General features: G+C 46.2%; 1 protein-coding gene across 3 annotated transcripts in view; it reads left to right on the top strand.

Annotated features, from left to right (window-relative positions):
* The window catches only part of SMARCAL1 (SWI/SNF related, matrix associated, actin dependent regulator of chromatin, subfamily a like 1), a 52,158-nt gene that overhangs the window by 5,625 nt on the left and 24,263 nt on the right, over positions 1-22,270 (top strand). For 2 of the 3 annotated variants that reach the window (XM_061148789.1, XM_061148788.1), the window contains exons 5-11: positions 1,998-2,237; positions 4,852-4,902; positions 12,291-12,477; positions 14,880-15,030; positions 15,957-16,115; positions 16,389-16,499; positions 17,740-17,805. In XM_061148789.1, the coding sequence (XP_061004772.1) occupies positions 1,998-2,237; positions 4,852-4,902; positions 12,291-12,477; positions 14,880-15,030; positions 15,957-16,115; positions 16,389-16,499; positions 17,740-17,805 (965 nt within the window). The remainder of the gene's footprint in view (positions 1-1,997; positions 2,238-4,851; positions 4,903-12,290; positions 12,478-14,879; positions 15,031-15,956; positions 16,116-16,388; positions 16,500-17,739; positions 17,806-22,270) is intronic. The other variant, XM_061148790.1, reaches the window with a different exon arrangement.

Genomic DNA, 22,270 nt, shown 5'->3' with positions numbered 1-22,270 from the left:
GTGTAGCTTTCAGATGAATTTTGCTGAACTGTTTACCTCCCTGTATCCTTGTCAGTGTTTCGCACGCACAATCTGCTTCTACCAAAGTATATCTTGAAAACCCTTGCAGCAATCATGAATTTGTGCCTGTATCCTTCTTTCTTCATTTTCAGATGGTTCATGATTTCTGTGTCATCTTAGTAGATTATACTTTTCATTAATATAATTTATGAAGACTGTCAGTCTTTCTGTTATTCGTTTGGGTTCACCTCTGAACTTTGACTTTTTAACTCTACCACACACTCTTTGTAGGTCATGTGGAAAGTATATCAATGCACAAAAGAAGAAAAACCAGTCCCCTCATCTGCCCCCATCTGTCCCCACTCACTATTAGCATTTTAGTTTTGTTTCTTCCAGCCTTTTTGCCTGTGCATTAAAATAACAATGTTTTATATATTTAATATAATTTTTATCTTGCCTTTTTCACTTAGTGTTCCTGCATAAAGCATTTTTATTAATTTTTAATTTATGTATTATTTTGGGTTGCACTGGGTCTTCATTGCTTTGTGCGGTGTGCATGAGCTTTCTCCGGTTGCAGCAAACAGGGGTTACTCTTAGTTGCAGTGCGCAGGTTTCTCGTTGTTGTGGCTTCTCTTGTTGCGGAGCACAGGCTCTAGGATATAGGCTTCAGTAGTTGCAGCAGCAGGCTTAGTAGTTATGGCGCACGGGCTTAGTTGCTCTGAGGCATGTGTGATCCTCCTGGACCTGGGGTTGAACCCATGTCCCCTGAATGAGCAGGCGGATTCTTATCCACTGTGCAACCAGCGAAGTTCTAAAGCATTTTTATTTTAATGGTGCATGTTAAACAGTTCATTCCGAATGATGAAAATGTTCATGTCTGTTATTGAACCACTTTGCCCTCCAAAAGATGATTTAATATTGTTTTTTGTACCTTTTTGTTTTCCAAAATTTCTTCCAAAGAAATTAATGGCTATATATGGGAGATTAATTAATTAATGAAAGGCTATATAGCCTTCCATTTTAAGAATGTGTCATAAATTGGGTAAATCATGTTCTTTTTGTTTAATATTAATTTGCTTCCAGTTTCCCTAGTATCAAAGCTGTAAGGAACACCTTGGTCTATAAATTTTTGTGTTTTCATTTTGTGTTAGTTGAGACAGATTTCCCAAAAGTTGAATCATGATGGTGACTTTTTATAGCTCTTGCTCTGTGTTGGAAGATTGTTTTCCAGAAGATTTTCAGATATCCAATTTTTCTCATTCTGCAAGTTTTATAAGTAAAAATTGACTTTTTATTACTCTGATTATTTGCAAAGTTGCATGTTTCTCAAATGTCTATTGGTCATTTTTCCCCTTTTTGTGTTGGTTACCTAACCTATCTTAGTGGTTTCAGTATTTTTTTTTTAAGTATGAGTTCTCTTCCTATTTCTTGCAGATATCCTTATCCCGTAGTTTTGCCTTTCATTTCAGTTTGCGTTTTTTGACTGTTTAGTTTTATGTCATCAAATCTATTAATCTATAAAATGCTGCAGTAATAGAGAAAATAAGATTCAAAACGGCATTTGTGGCCTGACAGTCCTGTGTCTCCTTCCTTGTCCTCCCAGTGAGGGACAGAGCAGTGATCTGGGAACAGGGTTAAGGGGCTGATTTCAGGAGTGTTGATTTCCTTCAGTGGCTTCTCTGACATAGCTGCAGAAATTATCTAATAAGTTTACTTATCCTGCTGAGACCCCTCTTTTCCCTGTTCATTTCTGAATTCTAAGTTTTAAATTGGAAAACGTAAAGAATAGAAGAGTTATTTTCAGGTAATCCTGAGCTCTCTGAACCTCCAGTACAAGCTCACCTGCTCACCTTCCCCATCTAACTACACCTCTTGTCTCCTGCCTGCCTAGCAAACCTCCTTGTCACCCTGCTCCTGCCTCCTCTCCTACTTGCCTGAGCATCCCAGGGCCTTAAAAATTACCAGGTCATCAGCTCTGTCCTTTTCTTCTTCCGCAGTGAAAGCAGCCCAGCGCCTCCCGGGGATCACCCTGCAGCCTTTGGAAGGGGCTGAGGGCCACGTGGAGTCAGCCTCCACCAGCAGTGGCATTATAGCCAAGACCGGCCTTCCTGCAGCTCCCTCCCTGGCCTTTGTCAAAGGGCAGTGCGTGCTCATCTCCCGGGCCCGCTTCGAGGCAGACATCGGCTATTCCGAAGACCTGATTGCGCTGTTTAAACAGATGGATTCCAGAAAATACGGCAAGTAGTTGCCTAATTCCCAGAAGGCAGAGTGGCCCATGATCTCAGAGCAGGGTGTCCCGTCTCTTTAAATATTCAGAAGTGACTTTCTTGGCAAAGCCTTCCTAACCTGCTCCTCTTCCTGTGGAAAGGTGTTCCTTAAATTGTTACTGATAGTTGAGCACGTAGTGGGGTCTGCTTTGTCCTTAAAGGCCTCCCAAGGAGAAGACTCCTTCCCTGGTCACCTGGGCAATGGCTACTCAGTAGAAGCAGGTAAGTTCCTGCTGTAACCACTTAAACCTATTTAGTTTTATTTTGTCCTTAGGAGAGCTTGAAAAATAGGTGTTTATCATAGAAATAATTGCCTTTGCGTAGACTCAGTTCAGTTCAGTCGCTCAGTCGTGTCTGACTCTTTGCATAGACTAAACCAGTGGTTTTCAAGCTTGAGCCCGCCTCCCAACCACCTGGAGCAGTGGGTGAATCACAGATTGGCCGATCCAACCCCCAGAGTAAATGTTGATGCCTGGGTTCCCACCAAGAGCTACTGATTTAATTGGCTTGAGGTGGGGCCCTGGATATTGGCATTAAAAAAAAAAAAATCTTCAGGTGAGTCTAATAATCAGCTAGGCTTGAAAACCACCAGACAAAAAACAGCAGTTTTGCTTGATTTTTTTTTATGAGGTTCTTCAAAAGCTGCCACATCAGAATAAGGAGCAGAATTCTGAACTTCTGGGTTTCATTCTTAGCTTGGGCCTTGTTGCTTTGCAAAGCAGTGTGGCTTTTGTATTCCTTGGCTTTTCCCTAGGCAGGTTAGAAGGGCTTCCCAGGTGGCGCTAATGGTAAAGAACCCACCTGTCAATGCAGGAGACAGAAGAGACTCGGGTTCAATCTCTGAGTCAGTAAGATCCCCTGGAGGAAGAAATGGCAGCCCCCTCCAGTATTCTTGCCTGGAGAATCCCCATGGACAGAGGAGCCTGGTGGGCTGCGGTTCATCGGGTTGCAATGAGTCAGACATGACTGAAGCGACTTAGCGCAGCATTCACAGGCAGGTGGAAAGCAAACCTTTAAACCTCTTGCCTTTGAGGCATTACACTCAGGCAGCTTCGTGGATGAAGCCTCTGTGGAGTGACTTGCTTAGCGAGCCTTCTTCAAGGTTGGGGTCACTTCAGGAGGGGGAGATGCTGGCTGCTGCCTTGTTATCCTTTAGATGGGTAGAGTTTTGACGGGTGAGAGCAGGCTGGTGAGTAGGGTTTAGGTGTGATGCACAGGGCCCAGCCCAAGTCCAGAGAGTGTTGTCCCCATCCGCCCCCAGACCCCTGAGGTCTTTGACTTCTGCTTGGGGTGGCCCTCAAAAGGCAAGTACTGATGACCTGTGACTTCTGATAAGTGTGGCCTTTGAAATCACACTCCTGACATCATCTGTTTGTGGAGGAATGAGAACAGCAAAAATATTCATGCCCAAACCCTGCCCCGACCACTAGATGTTAAAACACCATGACTGGATTTTTTTTCACCATAGCAGTTATTCACAGACCTTTCCATTTGCTGCCCTGCCGCCGTCAGGATCCAGCTGTTGTCAGAAAGGGCCTCCTGCACTATTCCCACGTCAGGAGTGGGCTGTCTGCTTTTGGTCTTTCTGTCACATTACACCTGGGCCACCTAGCTTCTCTCCTGACATGGACTCAGTGTCCGTGATGCCTTTCCCTAACTACCTTGCTTCCGCAGTGACCAGACAGAGAAGAATTCTCTTGTACTACCCAGAAAGCATTTACTGACTTGGCAGCTTACTTGATTTTCTCAGACGGTAGATTAGTAGGAAAACCGGAAGTGACGAGTCAGTGCTGGGTAGGGAAATGCTCACCCTTCTTAGTTAATAACGTGTGTAGATTATACTATACTCCACTAATCAGAAGATGGCATCATCATCATAATAATAATTTATCATTTACCTTTTTTTGAGTGCATTGTTTACCTTTTTTTGAGTGCATTGTTTGCCAGACATGCTTTTATAAGCATTTTACATTTAAATTTTATGTAATCCTCACAAGAACCCTATAAAGCAGGGGCTCTAGGAGCCTCCTTTTGCAGATGGTGGGAACAGAGGCACAGAGAAGTTATGTAACTTGCCCAAAGTCACACAGCCAGGAAGTGGCAGACCTGGGATTTGACCACTCCGAACACATGTAGCTTGTTTTCCATGTACTAACTGAAGCTATTAATAATGGTGCCCAGCTTACAGCACATTGAGGAGCCAAGGACATGGTCATGGAAGTTTCTTGGCTTAAAGTAAGCACTGAATAAGTACAAGCTATAGTATCCCAGCCTTGGAGATTCAGGGCATCTCTTACCTGCTAGGCCATCCCTGGTCGTCTGTCCATGTAACTCCCTTCGTCCCCACCCTTACCAACCCACTGCCATCTCCCCGTCTGCTTGTCTTTCCTCCCTGAATTCTGTGAGTCTCGATGACAGGGCTTTTCAGTCTCTCTATCCCCACTGCCCAGCACAAGGTCAGCACGAGGTGGCCACCGCCCGAGCTTCCTGGGGTTTTCTGAAACCAGGGGATGAATCAGTCAGTGCGGTGACCTTGCAGGAGGGCAGGCTGTCACATTTGCCTGTTTGTCTCTTGTCATTGCAGATATCAAGACTCGGAAGTGGAGCTTTCTCCTGGAGGAATACAATAAACTCAGTGAGCTGCCCACCTTGCTTGTTTATATCATGCTATTGTTAAGCCTTAATCACAGGCCTCGAATTTAATGTAGTTTTCTTTTTTTTTTTTTGAAGATTGATTTCTTTAGTTTTGACTCTGCTGGGTCTCCACTGGTACACATGGGCTTGTCTGTAGCTGTGGTGAGGGACTATTCTTTAGCTGCTGTGTGCGGGCTTCCCCTGTTGCGGAGCACAGGCTCTGAAGCGCGGTCTCAGTAGTTACAGCACGTGGGTTCATTTGCCCCGATGCACGTGGGGTCTTCCCAGACCAGGGATTGAACCTGTGTCCCCTGCATTGGCAAGCAGACCCCTAATCACTCAACCAGCAGGGAAGCCCCAATATAGCATATTTTAAAAGAATCGCCTCCTTCCTCCCCTCCACTGCAATAACATGACACGCTCGTGTGCAGGACTGGGAAAGGCAAAGATGTTCTCAGCCATGCCCCTGCGCCCTGTGATAGTGGCTTTATGACAGCTCAGGGAAATGCAGGCCACATGTTCCATCAGGCAGAGGCGGTGCTCATCAGATACTTGAGGCCCGTGCACTTGGGAATCAGAGGCAAGCTAGGATTGCTGAGGTTAGATGGAAGCTACTTTAGATCCCCTGGAAGAACGGGCTCTCCACTTACTGCTAGAACCAGATGGTCTGTGGAAGCAGGAGAGCTATAGTAGTAACAAGCTTCATGATGGGCTGAGTTCTGCCAGAGGCAGAAGCCGAGGCCAGGGCACATCGGTACACGCTTTGGAGCCTGTCCACGGGAAGGGCTATGTGTACAGATACAACTATGAGAAGGAGAAGTCAGTTTGGGCTTATCATTTTGCTTCTTCTTCTTATCATTTACCCAGTTTGGGTAGGGCAATGAATGAATTCCAGTATGCCTGAGGAAGGGGTGCGGTGGGCTGATGTGGTCATATCTCAGCCTGTCTTGGAATGTTTGTCTGTCACCCGTCTTCCAGACTTCAAATCCTGCAGTGGGTGTGCAGCGGGCATAGCACGGGTTCCCCCTGTTTAACCCCTGAGAACTTTCTGGTCCCAGGGATGGTACCTGTCAGGCCGGGAGAGACATTCTCCAGCGCAGTGGGGGTGGGGAGGGGTCCACCAGGCTAGGGGTTTGAGGAAGAGGTCTCTTCCCTCTGTCTCCTTCTTATGTGATTTACTGTGTGACATCAGGTAGGTAGCTCAATATTCTGGGTCCCATTTGGCCCTTCAATTAAAAAAAAAAGGGGAGGGAAGGTATTTAATCCATATCTATCCTACTGGCAGAAATTAAATATGAGGAAAGAGCATTCGATTCCTTGAGGGAAGACTTGCTGCAAACTCGGGGTTCAGTTTGAATGTGATGAGTTACTTATTTAGTATCAGCAACCACTAACTGAGGCAAAAAGGGTGGCTGACATTTATCTGAGACTCCTTGACTGCAACTGTTTGGAAATTGTGGCTTGAGCAAATGATTTGGCCAAAGCTGAATTTTTGATGAGCAGTCAAAGTGAGGTTTTCTCTCTCAGCCCGTTGTCTTTCAACCACAGAAAGACATGTAAATATGTGAGCTATGAAGCCTTTGACTTTTATGGAACAACAAAAAGCAAGACATTTACAGCATTAGCAGATGAATGTAATGTTGAAAAACCATGACTTGCCGCTCATGTAGTATTATAAAATGGTTCCAAGTCTTGTGGGCCATGGACTCATTGAAATATGTGATGAAACAATGGAGTCTTCACTGGGAAAAATGCACAGAAAGGCCACGTGTAAGGTTTTTAAAAAAAAAAACAAACATGTATTTTATTTATTTATTTTTGGCTGCCTTGGGTTTTAGTTGCAGCACTCGAGGTCTTCGTTGCACATCTCTAGTTGCAGTGCTCAGGCCTTATTGCTCCGCAGCATGTGGAACCTTCCTTCCCTGACCAGGGATCAGACCCTCATCCCCTGTATTGGAAGGCAGATGTGTAACCACTGGACCTCCACATGTAAAGATTTTTTTTTTTTATATTACTAATTCCATGGACCTTGACTTAAGAATTCTACTTTTTTTTGCATTCATTATAATGATGGGCTTCCCAGGTGGCACTAGTGGTTAAGAACCCACCTGGTAATGCAGGAGATGTAAGAGACACAGGTTTGGTCCCTGGATTGGGAAGATCCCCTGGAGGAGGGCATGACAACCCATTCCAATACTCTTGCCTGGAGAATCGCATGGACAGAGAAGCCTGGTGGGCTACAGTCCATAGGATTGCAAAGAGTTGAACACGACTGAAGGGATGATAATGGCTCATAGAATATAACACTGATTTTCCTTGTCTCTTTGTTGTTGTTCAATCACTCACTCATGTCCAACTCTTTGCAACCCCAGACTGCAGCATGCCAGGCTTCCCTGTCCTTCACCATCTCCTGGAGCTTGCTCAAACTCATGTCCATTGCATTGGTGATGCCATCCAACTATCTCTTCCTCTGTTGACCCCTTCTCCTCCTACCTTCAATCTTTCCCAGCATCAGGGTCTTTTCTAGTGAGTCAGTTCTTTGCATCAGATGGCCAAAGTACTGGACTTCAGCTTTAGCATCAGCCTTTCTAATGAATATTCAGGATTGATTTCCTTTAGGATTGACTGGTTGGATCTCCTTGCAGTCCAAGGGACTCTCAAGAGTCTTCTCCAACACCACAGTTCAAAAGCATCAATTCTTCGGCATTCAGCCTTCTTTATAGTCCCAATCTCACATCCATGCATGACTACTGGAAAAAACATAGCCTTGACTAGACGGACCTTTGTTGGCAAAGTAATGTCTCTGCTTTTGAATATGCTGTCTAGGTTGGTCATAACTTTTCTTCCAAGGAGTAGGCGTCTTTTAATTTCACGGCTGCAGTCACCATCTGCAGTGATTTTGGAGCTCAAGAAAAGAAAGTCTGTCACTGTTTCCGTTGTTTGCCAATCTATTTGCCATGAAGTGATGGGACCAGATGCCATGATCTTAGTTTTTTGAATGTTGAGTTTTAAGCCAACTTTTTTTTTTTTCAGTTCTTTGCTTTCTGCCATAAGGGTGGTGTCATCTGCATATCTGAGGTTATTGATATTTCTCCCGGCAATCTTGAGTCCAGCTTGTGCTTCATCCTGCCCAACATTTTGCATGATGTACTCTGCATATAAGTTAAATAAGCAGGGTGACAGTATACAGCTTCAATGTTCTCCTTTCCCAATTTGGAACCCGTCTGTTGTTCCATGTCCAGTTCTAACTGTTGCTTCTTGATCTGCAGACAGATTTCTCAGGAGGCAGGTAAGGTGGTCTGGTATTCCCATCTCTTTAAGAATTTTCCACAGTTTGTTGTGATCCACACAGTCAAAGGCTTTAGTGTAGTCAATGAAGCAAAAGTAGATGTTTTTCTGAAATTCTCTTGCTTTTTCTATGATCCAGTGGATGTTGGCAATTTGATCACTGGTTCCTCTGCCTTTTCTAAGTCCAGCTTGAACATCTGGAAGTTCTCGCTCAGTTCACGTACTGTAGAAACCTGGCTTGGAGAATTTTGAGCATTATTTTGCTAGCTTGTGAAATGAATGCAATTGTGTGGTAGTTTGAACATTCTTTGGCATTGCCTTTCTTTGGAATTATAGTGAACACTGACCTTTTCCAGTCCTGTGGCCACTGCTAAGTTTTCCATATTTGCTGGCATATTGATTGCAGGACCTTAATAGCATCATCTTTCAGGACTTGAAGTAGCTCAGCTGGAATTTCATGACCTCCACTAGCTTTGTTTATAGTGATGCTATGGCCCACTACTTTGCACTCCAGAATGTCTGGCTCTAGGTGAGTGATCCCACCTTCATGGTTATTTGAGTTATTGAGTTCTCTCTTGTATAGTTCTTCTGTGTATTCTTGCCACCTCTTCTTAATATCTTTTGCTTCTGTTAGGTCCATACCATTTCAGTGCCCATCTTTGCATGAAATGTTCCCTTGCTAGCTCTAATTTTCTTAAAGAAATCTATAGCCTTTCCCATTCTATTGTTTTCCTCTATTTCTGTGCATTGTTCACTGAGGAAGACTTGCTTATCTCTCCTTTCTATTCTTTGGAACTCTGCATTCAGTTGAGTATATCTTTCCTTTTTTCCTTTCCCCATTTCATAGATTGGGGAAAATCTAGACCCAGAGAAAGGATACAGTTGTTTTCCTTGTCAGGAGCCTTTCAGAGTCACAGTAAAGTCTGACTAAAATTGCAATTCTGAGTTTGTGATGTGACCTGCTAGATGGAGAAGCCAGGTCTGTGAATGAAGAGACTAGGGAGATGAAGTGCTGGTAACAGACCATAAACCTGGGGAGTCAGCAGCTCTCTCCCACCCCTGGTCTCGGATGTGAAATCATATTATTGACCTGAGCTAGTGACCATGTGCTTCTGAAACTAAGAAACAACAGTAAGACCTGAGCATGTGAGTGCCCGCTACAGGTACAGTGGCTGCTCCGTCTCCAGGTCAGGCCAGTCTCCTCTAAGTGTCCCTTCTCCCTCTTCTCAGTGATGACTCATGGCCTCCCGGCCACAGCGAAATTGGCAGCAGGCCTTCTGTTTTCCCCTGCCTGTCACAGTCCAGAAGGGTTCTGCGTCCCCAAATCAGTGATTTCGTTTTGTCGGCTGCTATTTGAAAACATTCACATCCACATCTCTCCGCCATGTGGGCTGGCAGCATTCTGCTAGAGAGCTGTTTTACAGAAACGAGTTCTCGATGACTCATGAAGCCAGATAGCACATCCATCTGATCTCCCAGTGCAGGGAAAGGGTAGCAGAGAGTCGCTGACAGAGAATTCAGGCAGTCTCCGAAACACACTCTGTGGGCTGAACCAGCAGCGTAGGATTTGGGGAGCTGGCAGTCGATAGGAAACAGTAGAGGGTGCTTTTTTTCCCCCTTGAGTGGCTGAAAGGACATAATGTGTACAAAGCCTTGCATTTCACCCCAGCTGGATCATCAGCAGTTTCTTAGCTTTCAACAGATATCCGAGTGCTGAAGATCACTAGGATTAAAATGAAAATGGGTTCTGAAAGCACATGGAGTGCTCGCTCATACTCTTGAAGTGTGCAGAAATCAGCACCCTCGGATTTAATTTGGAAGCTTACAGTGTATGTCGGCATCAATATGAACACTCTGTCTCTTATTAAAGCCATCAGTATTACCTAATTTCTTATCAGAGTGATGCTATTCATGCAAAGGGTTCCCAGAAATATGCTGGGAAAAGATTGAAGGAAGAGGAGAAGGGGGAGGCAGGGGACGAGATGGCTAGGTAGCATCACCGACTCAATGGACATGAATTTGAGCAAACTCTGGGAGATAATGAAAGATAGAGAAGCCTGGTGTGCTGCAGTCCATGGGGTCACAAAGATTCGGACACGACTTAGTGAATGAACAACAACCAAAATATTTAGGGAAAGACAAATGGATTTAAATATATTGAAAATGCAACACAGTTTAAGGTGGTGGTAGATGGCTCAGCCTCCATGTTCACTTCAGTATTTGCAACTGGCAGTTGATGGTTGTGGCCGAAGGCTTTTGGAATACTTTGTGGGGAGATTAAGAACACATGATCATGTGGAACAGAGAACCGTCAGCCTTAGAATTTCAAGTGACATGGGGTAGAAATGAAATGGACCCAAGTTCTCTCTTTGATTCCTTCGCCTGGACTCCTGGAGAATCCAGTGAGCCCCTTGGTGGGTTACGACGACTCTCCCGGGGAGCCCCTGAGAGGTAAAGGGTAAAGAGCAATCGAGGATCTGTAGACAGTGGTCACTTTTCTAGTTAGATTTTTTGAAGGAAATGACGAAAAGGAAGACATCTTGAAAGCTGCAGCTGTGGCTGTGACCACAGCCTGTGACTGGTAGTTTAATGATATTCTACTACCAGGGATTTCAGGCTCTGTCTTTTCTCTCACTTTAAATTTTAACTGATGTTATCTTGCCTTCCCCCACCATACAGAATTCTGTTTTATTTGAAACTTGAGTGTTTTTTTTTTCCCTGTTCCTTTATTGAATAAAGAGGTTGTGTTTTGTTTTTTCTTTTGAAATCAGGTGAAGCTCAATTCCTTCAAAAAAGAAAAATCAGTGCGATTACTTTGCTTTCATTTCCATGTAGACCCTAGGTCGTTTGTTTTTCCCAGCTGGTTTAATGGCTGTGACTAGATGAGGTCTCTCCATCCGTTATGTTGGAGTGTGGAAGCAGCACATGTGGAAGGAAAGGAAAGACCCTGAAATATAAGCTTTAGTTCAAAGAGAGTCGTGGCCACTCCCAGTGTAGACTCTCAGCTAAGCAGGGGTTGGTAAAGCTCTCTTGTAAAGGTCCAGACAGTTCACATTTCAGGCTTTGTGGGCTGTGCCCTCTGTCCCAGTGACTCAGTGCACCATCAGGCAGGACAGCTGCCATTGACTGTCCACTAACGCTTGGGCACAGCTGTCTCCCCACAAACTTTATTTATCAGAACAACAAGTATGCTGATTTGGTCCACAGGCCACCTCTCCCAAGAGGAGATGCTTTTTCTCTTATGGAAAATGTCCAAAGTGCAAGGCCATGTGCATAGTTCTCAGTTGGTGGCCTTTACATGGACTCTGCCCTTTGTTGGTATTTGTAAATAGCACTCCTGTCCTACTGATTTTTCTCCCTTTCCCCCCACCCCACCTCCCTGCTTGTGACATTATTTTATTTTTATGGGGTTTTTTTGCTTTTATTTATTTTTAATACTTTTTATTTTGTATTGGAATATGGCCAATTAACAATGTTGTGATAATTTCGGGGGACAGCAGAGGGACTCGGCCATATACATGTGTCCACGCTTCCCTCCCATCCAGGCTGCCACAGCTACTCATCTTTCTTGGAAGCACCTCACAGTTTCTCTGCATGGACTGCAGTGCTTTCTTGCCTGTGGACAGCATGTAGCTTAAAGTTCTCTATCTCCTCAAACATCAAAACCAAAATAAAACATAAGGAGAATGAAAACAAGGCAAGATTTATTCATCCTAAGTCTTGCTTTAACTGGGCTAATTTTTGAAGAATAGGGTCCTTATTTATTGAAAGGGAATGCTAAAATAATTTTTTAAATGACTTTAGGTTAAAAAAGATCAGTCACAAAAACATGTTAGTTCTTTCCAGTGTTTGTGTAGTGTAGTGAAAATCAGTTTTGCATTCCTGAGCACCCTCTTGTTTGCAGACATGAGAAGCAGAGGGAGAAAACTGGTGCTCTGCCATGCATCTGTCAGCACCCAGTTTTCTCTCCAGTCACTTTTTTGAAGAAGGTGTCACACTGCAGAATTCCAGTCCTTGAACTTTGTATCCCAAAGCCCCTTCTTGTTCTCCCAGAAGTCTTGGGCATTAATACTCCAATTCTTACACCTCTGTTCTTTCTAGTGGAAAGAGTGCGCTGCCTTCCACAAGTTCAACTGGATCCTCTGCCCAAGACCCTCACCCTGGCTTTCGCTGCTCAGCTCCAGAAGACGTCTCTCTCTCCCGTGGCAGATGTCCCCGAGGCAGACCTGTCCAGGGTGGATTCCAAGCTCGTGTCTAGCCTGCTTCCCTTTCAGAGAGCTGGAGTCAAGTAGGTTCTTCCTCTGTCTTCTTGTGCTCTCTCTCATGTTCAGGTTTATTGATCACCATGAACTAGGTTCAGAGGCTCTCTCTTTTATGAATATTCCTCTTTACAACCTTCTGAAAGCATCTAGGGATTAGAATTAAACAGCCCAAGTGTGCCATCACCAAAGCCTGATTGTAACCATTGATTTCAAATTCCCTAAGTTAATTCCCTAAATTAATCCCTAACCTAGACAGCATATTAAAAAGCAGAGACATTACTTTACCAACAAAGGTCTGTCTAGTCAAAGCTATGGTTTTTCCAGTAGTCATGTATGAATGTGAGAGTTGGACCATAAAGAAAGCTGAGCGCTGAAGAATTGATGCTTTTAAACTGTGGTGTTGGAGAAGACTCTTGAGAGTCCTTTGGACTGCAAGGAGATCAAACCAATCAATCCTAAAGGATATTCAGTCCTGAATATTCATTGGAAGGACGGATGCTGAAGCTGAAACTCCAGTATATTGGCCACCTGATGCAAAGAACTGACTCATTGGAAAAGACCCTGATGCTGGAAAAGATTGAAGGCAGGAGGAGAAGGGGATGACAGAGGATGAGATGGTTGGATGGCATCACCGACTCGATGGGCATGAGTTTGAGCAAGCTCCAGGAGTTGGCGATGGACAGGGAAGCCTAGTGTGCTGCAGTCCATAGGGTCGCAGAGTCGGACATGACTGAGCGACTGAAATGAAGTTAATCGGGACTCTGGATGACAAGGGTGCACAAACTCCACTCGAAATAGTGTAAGAAGTAACGTATGTGTTCTCGTCTCATGCCACCCACAGGCCCACTGCTCACTTTCCCAACTTGATTGGTCACTGGTTTCCAAAGGGCAGAAATGCTGTTTTCAGGCAATTCAGAAAGACTTGTGCAGCTTGGAGTTCTTGTGGGCCATGCCAACTGCTGATCAGAAGAGGGGATGTCCTGTGTCTTTTCTGTGTAAGCAGGAAAGGAGAAGAACTAGTCAGCTGGCTTATTATCAGGTTCCTGAGCAAATGATCAGTTTTGCAGGAATTCTGATGCAAGAGGATTGGTGTTTGGAGCCGGAAACCAGGTATCTGGCATTCAGAGATCCTTTTAGCTTTTCTTTGATTCATCGTGTGGGTCAAGCAAGTTACTGTCACTGTGTCTTGTTATTTTTCTCATTTGGGGGAATACTAGTTATAAGAGAGACACTTTCCCAGCAGTTATGATGGCACCAAGCGCTGTTTTAAGTTTTTTAGACATTATGACTGCCTGCAGCTCTCTCTGGAGTAGGTCTGGCTGTTATTCCACGTGATGATAGCTGAGGCACGAGGAGGGTATAGATCACTTGCATAAAGGCACACAGCTCCCAGGTGCTGGACTTGGAATCCCAACCCAGACCAGTGGGGCTCCGAAGGAGTGGAATAGTAATCCCATGCCTTATTCACAAACTGTTAGCCAGGGCTACTGCCCTGGAGGGTCAGGGTCACGGTTGCAGGCTGCTAGGTGATGAGCCACAGTGCCCCTCCTAGACCAGCATTCTTGCTCCATCCTTCTCTCTGGACATCATCCTTTTCTCCAGTGTTTTCTGTCTTTGCCACGCTTATGCATACAGAGTCCTATCTGACCTTGAGAAACGCCATGTTTTTACCCCACCGTCTTTCCTTTCTTCCCTTCCCTTCCCAACAGATCCTCCCCTGACAAGCGTGGCCCTCCCAGCCCCTCTTTACGGAGGCTTTCCCACTCTGTTCCCTTCCATCCCGTGGGCCTCACCTGCACCAGGCAGAGAGCAACTCATCTTATTGGAAACTCCACCCACTCCGCTCCCATGACCTAATGGTCTTGGAGCTTCTCCCTACTCTTTGACTACACATTTCCCTGGTAGCTCAGCTGGTAAAGAATCCACCTGCAATGCAGGAGACTGCTGTTCAATTCCTGGGTTGGGAAGATCCACTGGAGAAGGGATAGGCTACCCACTCCAGTATTCATGGGCTTTTCTTGTGGCTCAGACGGTAAAGAATCTGCCTGCAATGTGGGAGACCTGAATTCACTCCCTGGATTGGGAAGTAGCTCCACGATCCCCTGGAGTAGGGCATGGCAACCCACTCCAGTATTCTTGCCTGGAGAATCCCCATGGACAGAGGAGCCTGGCGGGCTACAGTCCATGGGGTCGCAAAAAGTTGGACACGACTGAGTGAGTAAGCAGAGCACGTTGTGCCTGTTTGTAGTCTTCTCTAGACTATTACCACCCTGCCCCCTGTTTGGCCCCTGTCTTCCTTCTTGGGGGAGAGGTCTCATGAACAGGTAGCCCCCCCAAGCAGCGGTGTGGCTTCCCGTGATGTGCGATGGCAGTTTAACCGCCGCCCTGGGGGGTGTGCCGTGGTGTATCCTGACCTCGTCCTCTTCAGTTTCGCTGTAGCACAAAGAGGCCGCCTGCTGCTTGCCGACGACATGGGCCTGGGGAAGACCATCCAAGCCATCTGCATAGCGGCCTATTACCGGAAGGAGTGGCCGCTGCTCGTGGTGGTACCGTCATCCGTGCGCTTCACCTGGGAGCAGGTCAGTTCTGCTGTCAGCACGTTAACAAGGACAGTTTTCCTCAGAGTCAGAGTCACCACATGACTGTTCGGGGGCAGGACCCAGGGAGCTCGGAAGCTCTGTGTCAGCTGAGGGCGAGAAGGGAGATGAGATAGCCTCCTGAGGCCAGGCTCCTGGTTTTCTGAGTTGGGATCAGGCCAGGCCTTCAGGAAGGAGAGGAACAGTCTTTCCAAGCTCCAACTCACCTCCGTCTGTCACAGACGCTTCCTGAGCGCTTCTGGTGTTGCTGCTGACAACAGCTTTCACTTAGGTTTCAGAATAGTTTTACTCCCTTTATTTCCCTTAATCCTTACATAACCGTGTGCAATAGACACGAGATATTAACCCCACTGACAGATGAAAAAACTGTGCCTCAAAGAGGCTAGGCACCACGCTTACTGCTAGTGAGGGGCGGTTCCGGGACCTTGAGGTCACACCTCCTAACTGGGGGCTCGGGATTTTACACCCGCGTAGTAAGTGGTGTGGGCAGGAGGTGCTCTGTCTGCCGGGCAACTTTATGGCTGAAGAACCCAACACGACCATTATGTTGCTGCTCAGCCAGGAAGTTGTCTACCATAAACCCAGGGATCAGAGTGATCCTGTGAAATGAATAAAACTCTCCATAAGCAGACGTGGTGAGGAAGGAAGACGTGGTTCATGGTCTGTAGCTTTCCCCAGCTTCATGCTACTCGGAGGCAGCTGTCGGCTTCCTCAGGCTACGGCCGTTCATGGGGACGGGGTATGACAAATGCCGGGGGGTGGGGGGGATGGTGGAGACTGAGTGTACCGGCAGGGGGCGCTCACGTCGGTCCACCTGGAGAGAGTCAGTGATGGCTTGGCAGGGGTCCCAGCTGGCGGCTGCCGGGCCAGAGCCTCACTTGGGTTTTGTTCTCTCCTGTCACCTCCAGGCCTTCCGTCGGTGGCTGCCATCTCTGAACCCAGTCGACATCAATGTCGTGGTGACCGGGAAGGACCGCCTGTCAGATGGCTTGGTCAACATTGTCAGTTTTGATCTTCTGAGCAAGTTAGAAAAGCAGCTAAAACCCCCTTTTAAAGTTGTCATCATTGTAAGTGACTCGACCAAGTCTTTCAGAACTTCCTCCCTGGGGAAACTCTCCCTGAAAGCTCCATGAATGTCCACATCTGCAATCTCATGGAGCCTCCCTAGGTTTCTAGAAGAGAAATCACTGGCTTCATTTTGTGAGGAACTGGTATTTCATTTCTCTCAAATATCAATTTTCAGTCCTGGCTATATATTAGGATCTTCTGGGGGCTTTTTGGAAAATGGTGATCTGCTGGGTCTGTGCTGGGGGTTTCCAGCCCGCCTCTTCTCCCCACAGGGGCTCACGATGGAGCCTGTGGACCCTGGACAGCCCAGAACTCCGGGAACTACAGCCTGGGCAGCACGGGCCTGCGTCTTCACCTGCTGCTCTCTTGTCAGCATGACCCGGGTGTGCAGTTCAAACAGCTAATAGATTTTCTTTCAGCCGATATAAAGATGTTCCCTCCCACCACGAACACATACACACAAAAGCACTCGTTACCGTTTTTTGGAGCTTTCAGAGTCTTGCTCCCAGATGTGACAGTTTGTCTTGTAGCTGCCACTTGCCCTCTTCTAACTCCTCTCATGCTCCGGAAGGAAAGTCTGGAGAGGCTGGCCTCCTCTTCAGCATTCAGCGTGTCCACAAGGCTCACAAATATAACCCTGAAAAGGTGCGAGTCTCTCCCATCCCCGCCCATATCCGGCCAGCTCACGCCCTAAGTCCAGGTAACGGACGGTCTGGGGTGGAGCATGCAATGGATGAATTCCAATGCAAGTTTATCCTCACTTCTCCTCTTGGCAGAGCAGGCGAACCCCGTGCCTCCAGGTGACATGAAAGGGTCTTTATGCAAACGTGTGACTGGAAAATTGCCAATGGTATTTCCCTCCTCTAAAAATAGGATTCTCTGTCGACAGGGGCTCCCCAGACCTTGCTCCTTGTGTTGTCAAGCGCACATCTCATCTAGAGAGCACGAAAGGGAAGGGCTCTTAGAAAGCTCTTGGTGAGCCTCTGAGACATATGCATCAACAAGGCTGCAGTGGAGGCTCTGCCTCGGGTTTCCCGGCCGCAGGTTGACTGCGAGGGAGCCGCCTTCATCCATTTGCTCAGCCAACTAGAGGGTCATCCCCTGCGCAGGGCCATGCACTGCTGCGGGCAGGGAGGGAGGAGGTCAGCCCCTGGCGTCCAGGGAGCCGTAGCCCAGCAGGACACAGGAGCACACGCAGATCGTCACAGTCCATCCCAGTGCCTTCAGAGACGGAGCCAAGGAGGTGCTCTGGGAGGGGAAGGAGACGGCGTAGGACACACCCAGGTCCTCAGCACACTGCTTAGTGGGAGGTGTGTCTTAGAAACCAGCAGAGAGGTTTGTTCAGTGCAGCCAGCGAGGTGGGCAGGGCAGGGGCAGGGGCAGGGGCAGTGGGCAGGGGCAGGGCAGGGGCCCCACTTTGCAGGTGGAAAACTGTCCCTGAGAGATGAAGCGACTTGCCTACAACCTTGCGGAGAAGATGCCCAGAGCCTGGTCCTTAGCCACGCCCACAGCCGTCTCCCTGAACAAGAGGGGCAATGCTGTACCAGGGTCGAGTTGACGTGGGCGCTCTCTCTGTCCACGCAGAGTTTGGCCTTGTCCATTTATGTGACTGTTTCTTTACAGGATGAATCCCACTTCCTCAAAAACATTAAGACTGCCCGCTGTCGCGCAGCTGTGCCGCTCCTCAAGGTGAGTGCCGCCGAGGGCAGACTGGCGCCTGAGCCCACGGGGTGCTGAGATGCACTGTGTTTTGTTTGGGCTGGACAGGGGTCCAAGGGGAGCAGGGGCTGCAGACCACGGACATGACTTAGCATTGACTCAGGGCATCTCTACTTAGGACTTTGGTCCCGGATTCACTTTTCTTCCTAACGTCCTGCTGAGGAGCTAGGGGTCAGAGTAGTTGTGTGTCTGTCATACATGAAGACCTGTTGAAGGTCACGGGTCGGGTCAGGATTCACTCTGGACCCTCCTTGGGGTCCTCCAGGACAAGGCAGAGCTACAGCCTCCAGCAGTGTCCTGCTTTAACTGCTCAGGAGGACCTGCCTGGCTGCTCAGGGGTTTGCGGGGCAGAGCTCTTGGGGTGCTGGGAACCAAGGGCAATCAGTTATACAGACTCAGAACTAAGTGTGGGTATCAGCTGGGTATTGTGGGATCTGCCACAAAGCTGAGACCTGCTTTATAAATATTAATAAGATGATACCGTTTTCTGGGGCCATCCTAAGGCTGATTTGTTAACAGAAAGGTCAGCTGTCCACATCCTTTTCTGGGGTGGTCTGAACTGTCTTGAATCTTTTGTCTGCTTGAGTCCTGGCTTCCAGGCAGAAGTTGTGTGTGTGTGTAGTGTGTGTGTGTGTGTGTGTGTGTGTGTGTAGTGTGTGTTGTGTATGTGTGTGTAGTGTGTGTTTGTGGTGTGTGTGGTGTGTGTTGTGTGTGTCATGTGTATGTGTGTGCGTTGTGTGCATAGTGTGTGCTGTGTGTGTGTATGTCTGTGTTGTGTGTGTGTTGTGTGTATGTGTGTGTTGTGTGTGTTGTGTGTATGTGTGTGTTGTGTGTGTTGTGTGTATGTGTGTGTTGTGTGTGTGTTGTGTGTTGTGTGTGTCATGTATGTGTGTGTGTGTTATGTGTGTCATGTGTATGTGTGTGCGTTGTGTGTGTGGTGTGTTGTGTGTGTAGTGTGTGCTGTGTGTGTGTTGTGTGTGTAGTGTGTGTGTGTCATGTGTGTATGTGTGTGTTGTGTGTGCTGTGTGTAGTGTGTGCTGTGTGTTTTGTGTGTATGTGTGTGTTGTGTGTGTGTTGTGTGTGTCGTGTGTGTATGTGTGTGTCGTGTGTGCTGTGTGTGTCGTGTGTGTGTTGTGTGTGTTGTGTGTAGTGTGTTGTGTGTGTATCTGTGTGTGTACTGTGTGTGTTGTGTGTGTGTTTGTGTAGTGTGTGTATGTATGTGTGTAGTGTGTGCTGTGTGTTGTGTATGTGTTGTGTGTATGTGTGTTGTGTGTGCTGTGTGTTGTGTGTGTGTGTTGTATGTATGTGTGTGTTGTGTGTGTAGTGTGTGTGGTGTGTTGTGTGTGTATATCTGTGTGTGTGTAGTGTGTGGTGTGTGTGTAGTGTGTGTGTGTGTGGTGTGTGTATAGTGCAGCTTTGAATCGATCCAAAAGCATTGTATTCTGACCTGCAGTATAAGTGCCATGTTGCATGTGTCACACACTTTGGTGTCTTTTTTTGTGTGTTCCAGTCCCTCCACTCCCAACAGGGGGAAAGCCCCAAATTTCCTTCCATTTTTTTTCGTAGTGAGCTTTTCCCTCCTTTAGGAGAAAAATATTGTACAATTGGAAAAGTACTCTTTTTCTCATAACATGGTGAAAATATCTCACAGATGACTCTGGAACAATCTCCTTTGATTTGTATGAACTGAGCAAACAAAAGTGCCTGTTTATCTTGGTCTCTAGTAAGGTGGCCTTAGGGTTGCACCATCATTTTAAAACTGCAGCTTTTATTCCCTTAAAGAAGCTTTATTGTACTCAACTGGAGAAAACTAATATGCTAAATGTTGGTGAAACTTACTAGCACTTGAAAATTTTTTCTGACTGCCCACAAAATACACTCAAGTATCTACTCATTTCAAGTTTGTTTTGCATTCAGAATAACTGGTAACATGATACATCTTCCAAAGCAAGATTGTGTTTGCTCCAGACTTAAAGGTACTTTACTTAAAAGCTTCATTCTCTGCTCAAGTTACGTATAAATGCTTATAGGTTAAGAGCCCTTTCTGCACACGCATAAATGAAATGTTTTTCCTAGAGTGGTGACCCTTGTTTTGGGAGGTTTTAATATGTTCTCTTTTGAAAAATGTTAATAGACTTTGGTACTGTGGTTTCAATATTAACAGCCATAACTAAAATTAAATCTGTACCCTTGATTGTCTAGACAAAAGAAACTGCACAGTAGGTAGATGCTATCATTAAAGATATACTGGGAAAGCTTCTTAGCCACTGTCTTGTTAATGCACTCATCGCTTGGCAGGCAAGCCGGACTTAAATATTGGTTTCTGAAATATGTGCTTCTGAGCCAGACCTTTTAAACAGTGTTAATATTTTTCATTTCTTGGGTATATTTCAAAGTGACACATTTAAAACAAATTTTTAACTGTGAGCTAGTATATATTACTCTGGATTTACCCTAGAACTTGGGTGAATTAATGTTTCAAAATAGGACCCATGAATATAGCCTGTTCATGGATGTCTCAAAACCATTGTCATCCATAACATTGACTTTGCATGGTGCTGGACTGTTGGCACCTTGGAGTAGGGGTGGAGGATGAGGCATCCTGTGTTAATTCTGTTGATCAGACCTGTCATCTCTCTGCTGTATTTTCATCTAGATCACAGTTCCTTGACCTTGGCACTGTTGACATTTTGGGCTGGGTAATTCCTTGTTGTCCACAGGGCCATCCTAGGCATTGTATCAGTAGGATGTTTAACAGCACCCCTGGCCTTTACCCACTAAATGCCACTGGTACCCCCAGTTGTGACAACCAGAGTTATCTCAAGATATGGCCAAGTGTCCCAGGTGGCATTTGTGACATGTGAAAGTTGCTCAGTTGTGTCCGACTCTTTGCGACCCCATGGACAGTAGCCTTCCAGGCTCCACTGTCCATGGAATTCTCTAGGCCAGAATACTGGAGTGGGTAGCCTTTCCCTTCTCCAGGGGATCTTCCCAACCCAGGGACCGAACCCAGGTCTCCCACATTGCAGGCAGATTCTTTACCAGCTGAGCCACCATGGAAGCCCAGGTGCAGGAGGAGGGAATTACGCCTCCCCATTTCTCTTGAGAACCATTGATCTCGATGCTCTAAGGAAGTGAGTCAATCTAGGTATTTTTTTGGAATAAGAAAGAGTTGGGAAGAAGTAAAATAATACCTTTGAAAAGCCACATAAGGGCCTAATTTAATACCACTTGATTAGTCCCCTCACTCCACTCACGCATCTCTTAGAACTACATTCTGTTAATTAGTATGTCAAGATTTTCAGCAGATGTTCGTGATAAGGTAATTAGGTTACATCCCACTGTCTGTGAGACAGCCAGGCCTGAGTATGTGGGTTTCATGGATGGAAACAGCAGCTGCATGCAGAGGACGTGTTGTAGGAAATTGGTGTCATTGTACCCTGGGAAAGGTGGCATCTTTCTTTCCCTATGGCACTGTTTTCCCAGGCTGCTAAACAAAGTGGTTCTATTTTCATTTCCTGTTGACCCTTGAACAACATGGAGGGAGGTTAGTCCGCCTTTAACTTGCTTATAGTTAGTTGGCCCTCCGTATCTGCAGTTCCCCCACATCCTCAGATTCATCCGTGTGATTGACTTTTCAACCTGCTGATGAAAAATATTTGCTTAAGTGGAGCTGTACAGGTCACACCCATGTTGTTCAGTTGTGTGAAAGCCAGCAAGACAGAAAGCTATAGAGAACACAACTAAAACTAAAATCATCTTGGGACTTCCCCAGTGATCTGGTGGTTAATACTAAGCTTCCACTGTCAGGGGTAGGGGTTTGGGGGGGTGGGGGTCAATCCCTGGTTGAGCAACTAGAATCCTGAATGCTGAATGGCATGGCCACAAAAAAAAAAAAAAAAAATAGAATCACCTTTCATCCCTCCCAACAAAGAAAACCTCTGTTAACAGTTGGGTTATTTTTCTAACATGTCAGTTGTAGGACAAGATCGTTTTTAATGGCTTAGGAACATTCTGTGGTATGGACGCATCCCATAATTTAACCCTTAGCGTGGGACACTGTTTAGCTATTATAAATAATTCTGCAAGTGAACACGATCCATATATTCATAGCTTGTATACCTTGTCCTCTTAGGACAAATTCCTACATTCAGAATTTCTGGGTAGTGATTTTACCTTTTGATAGCTGCCTCTGAAATTCAGTCTGGCCATGCATCACCATCTTCACTCCTGCTCAGCCCAAATCATCACACGGTCTTCTTCTCCACGTGACCTTAGCCCTGAAGGGTGTCAGACTTCTCCCTGTTGAGCTGTGTGTTTGAGTTTTCTTTAATGGTGTTTTATTTACAGTGCTTTTTATTGTTAAACCAGTTAGATTATTTCTGTAGAGAAAGAATCCCGCCATCCTTCCTAATAAATAGCTGTTTCTCTTGCT

This window comes from Dama dama, chromosome 8 (assembly GCF_033118175.1).
Source record: "Dama dama isolate Ldn47 chromosome 8, ASM3311817v1, whole genome shotgun sequence".
Lineage (NCBI taxonomy): Eukaryota > Metazoa > Chordata > Mammalia > Artiodactyla > Cervidae > Dama > Dama dama.
This window is presented reverse-complemented; position numbering and strand designations above follow the sequence as displayed.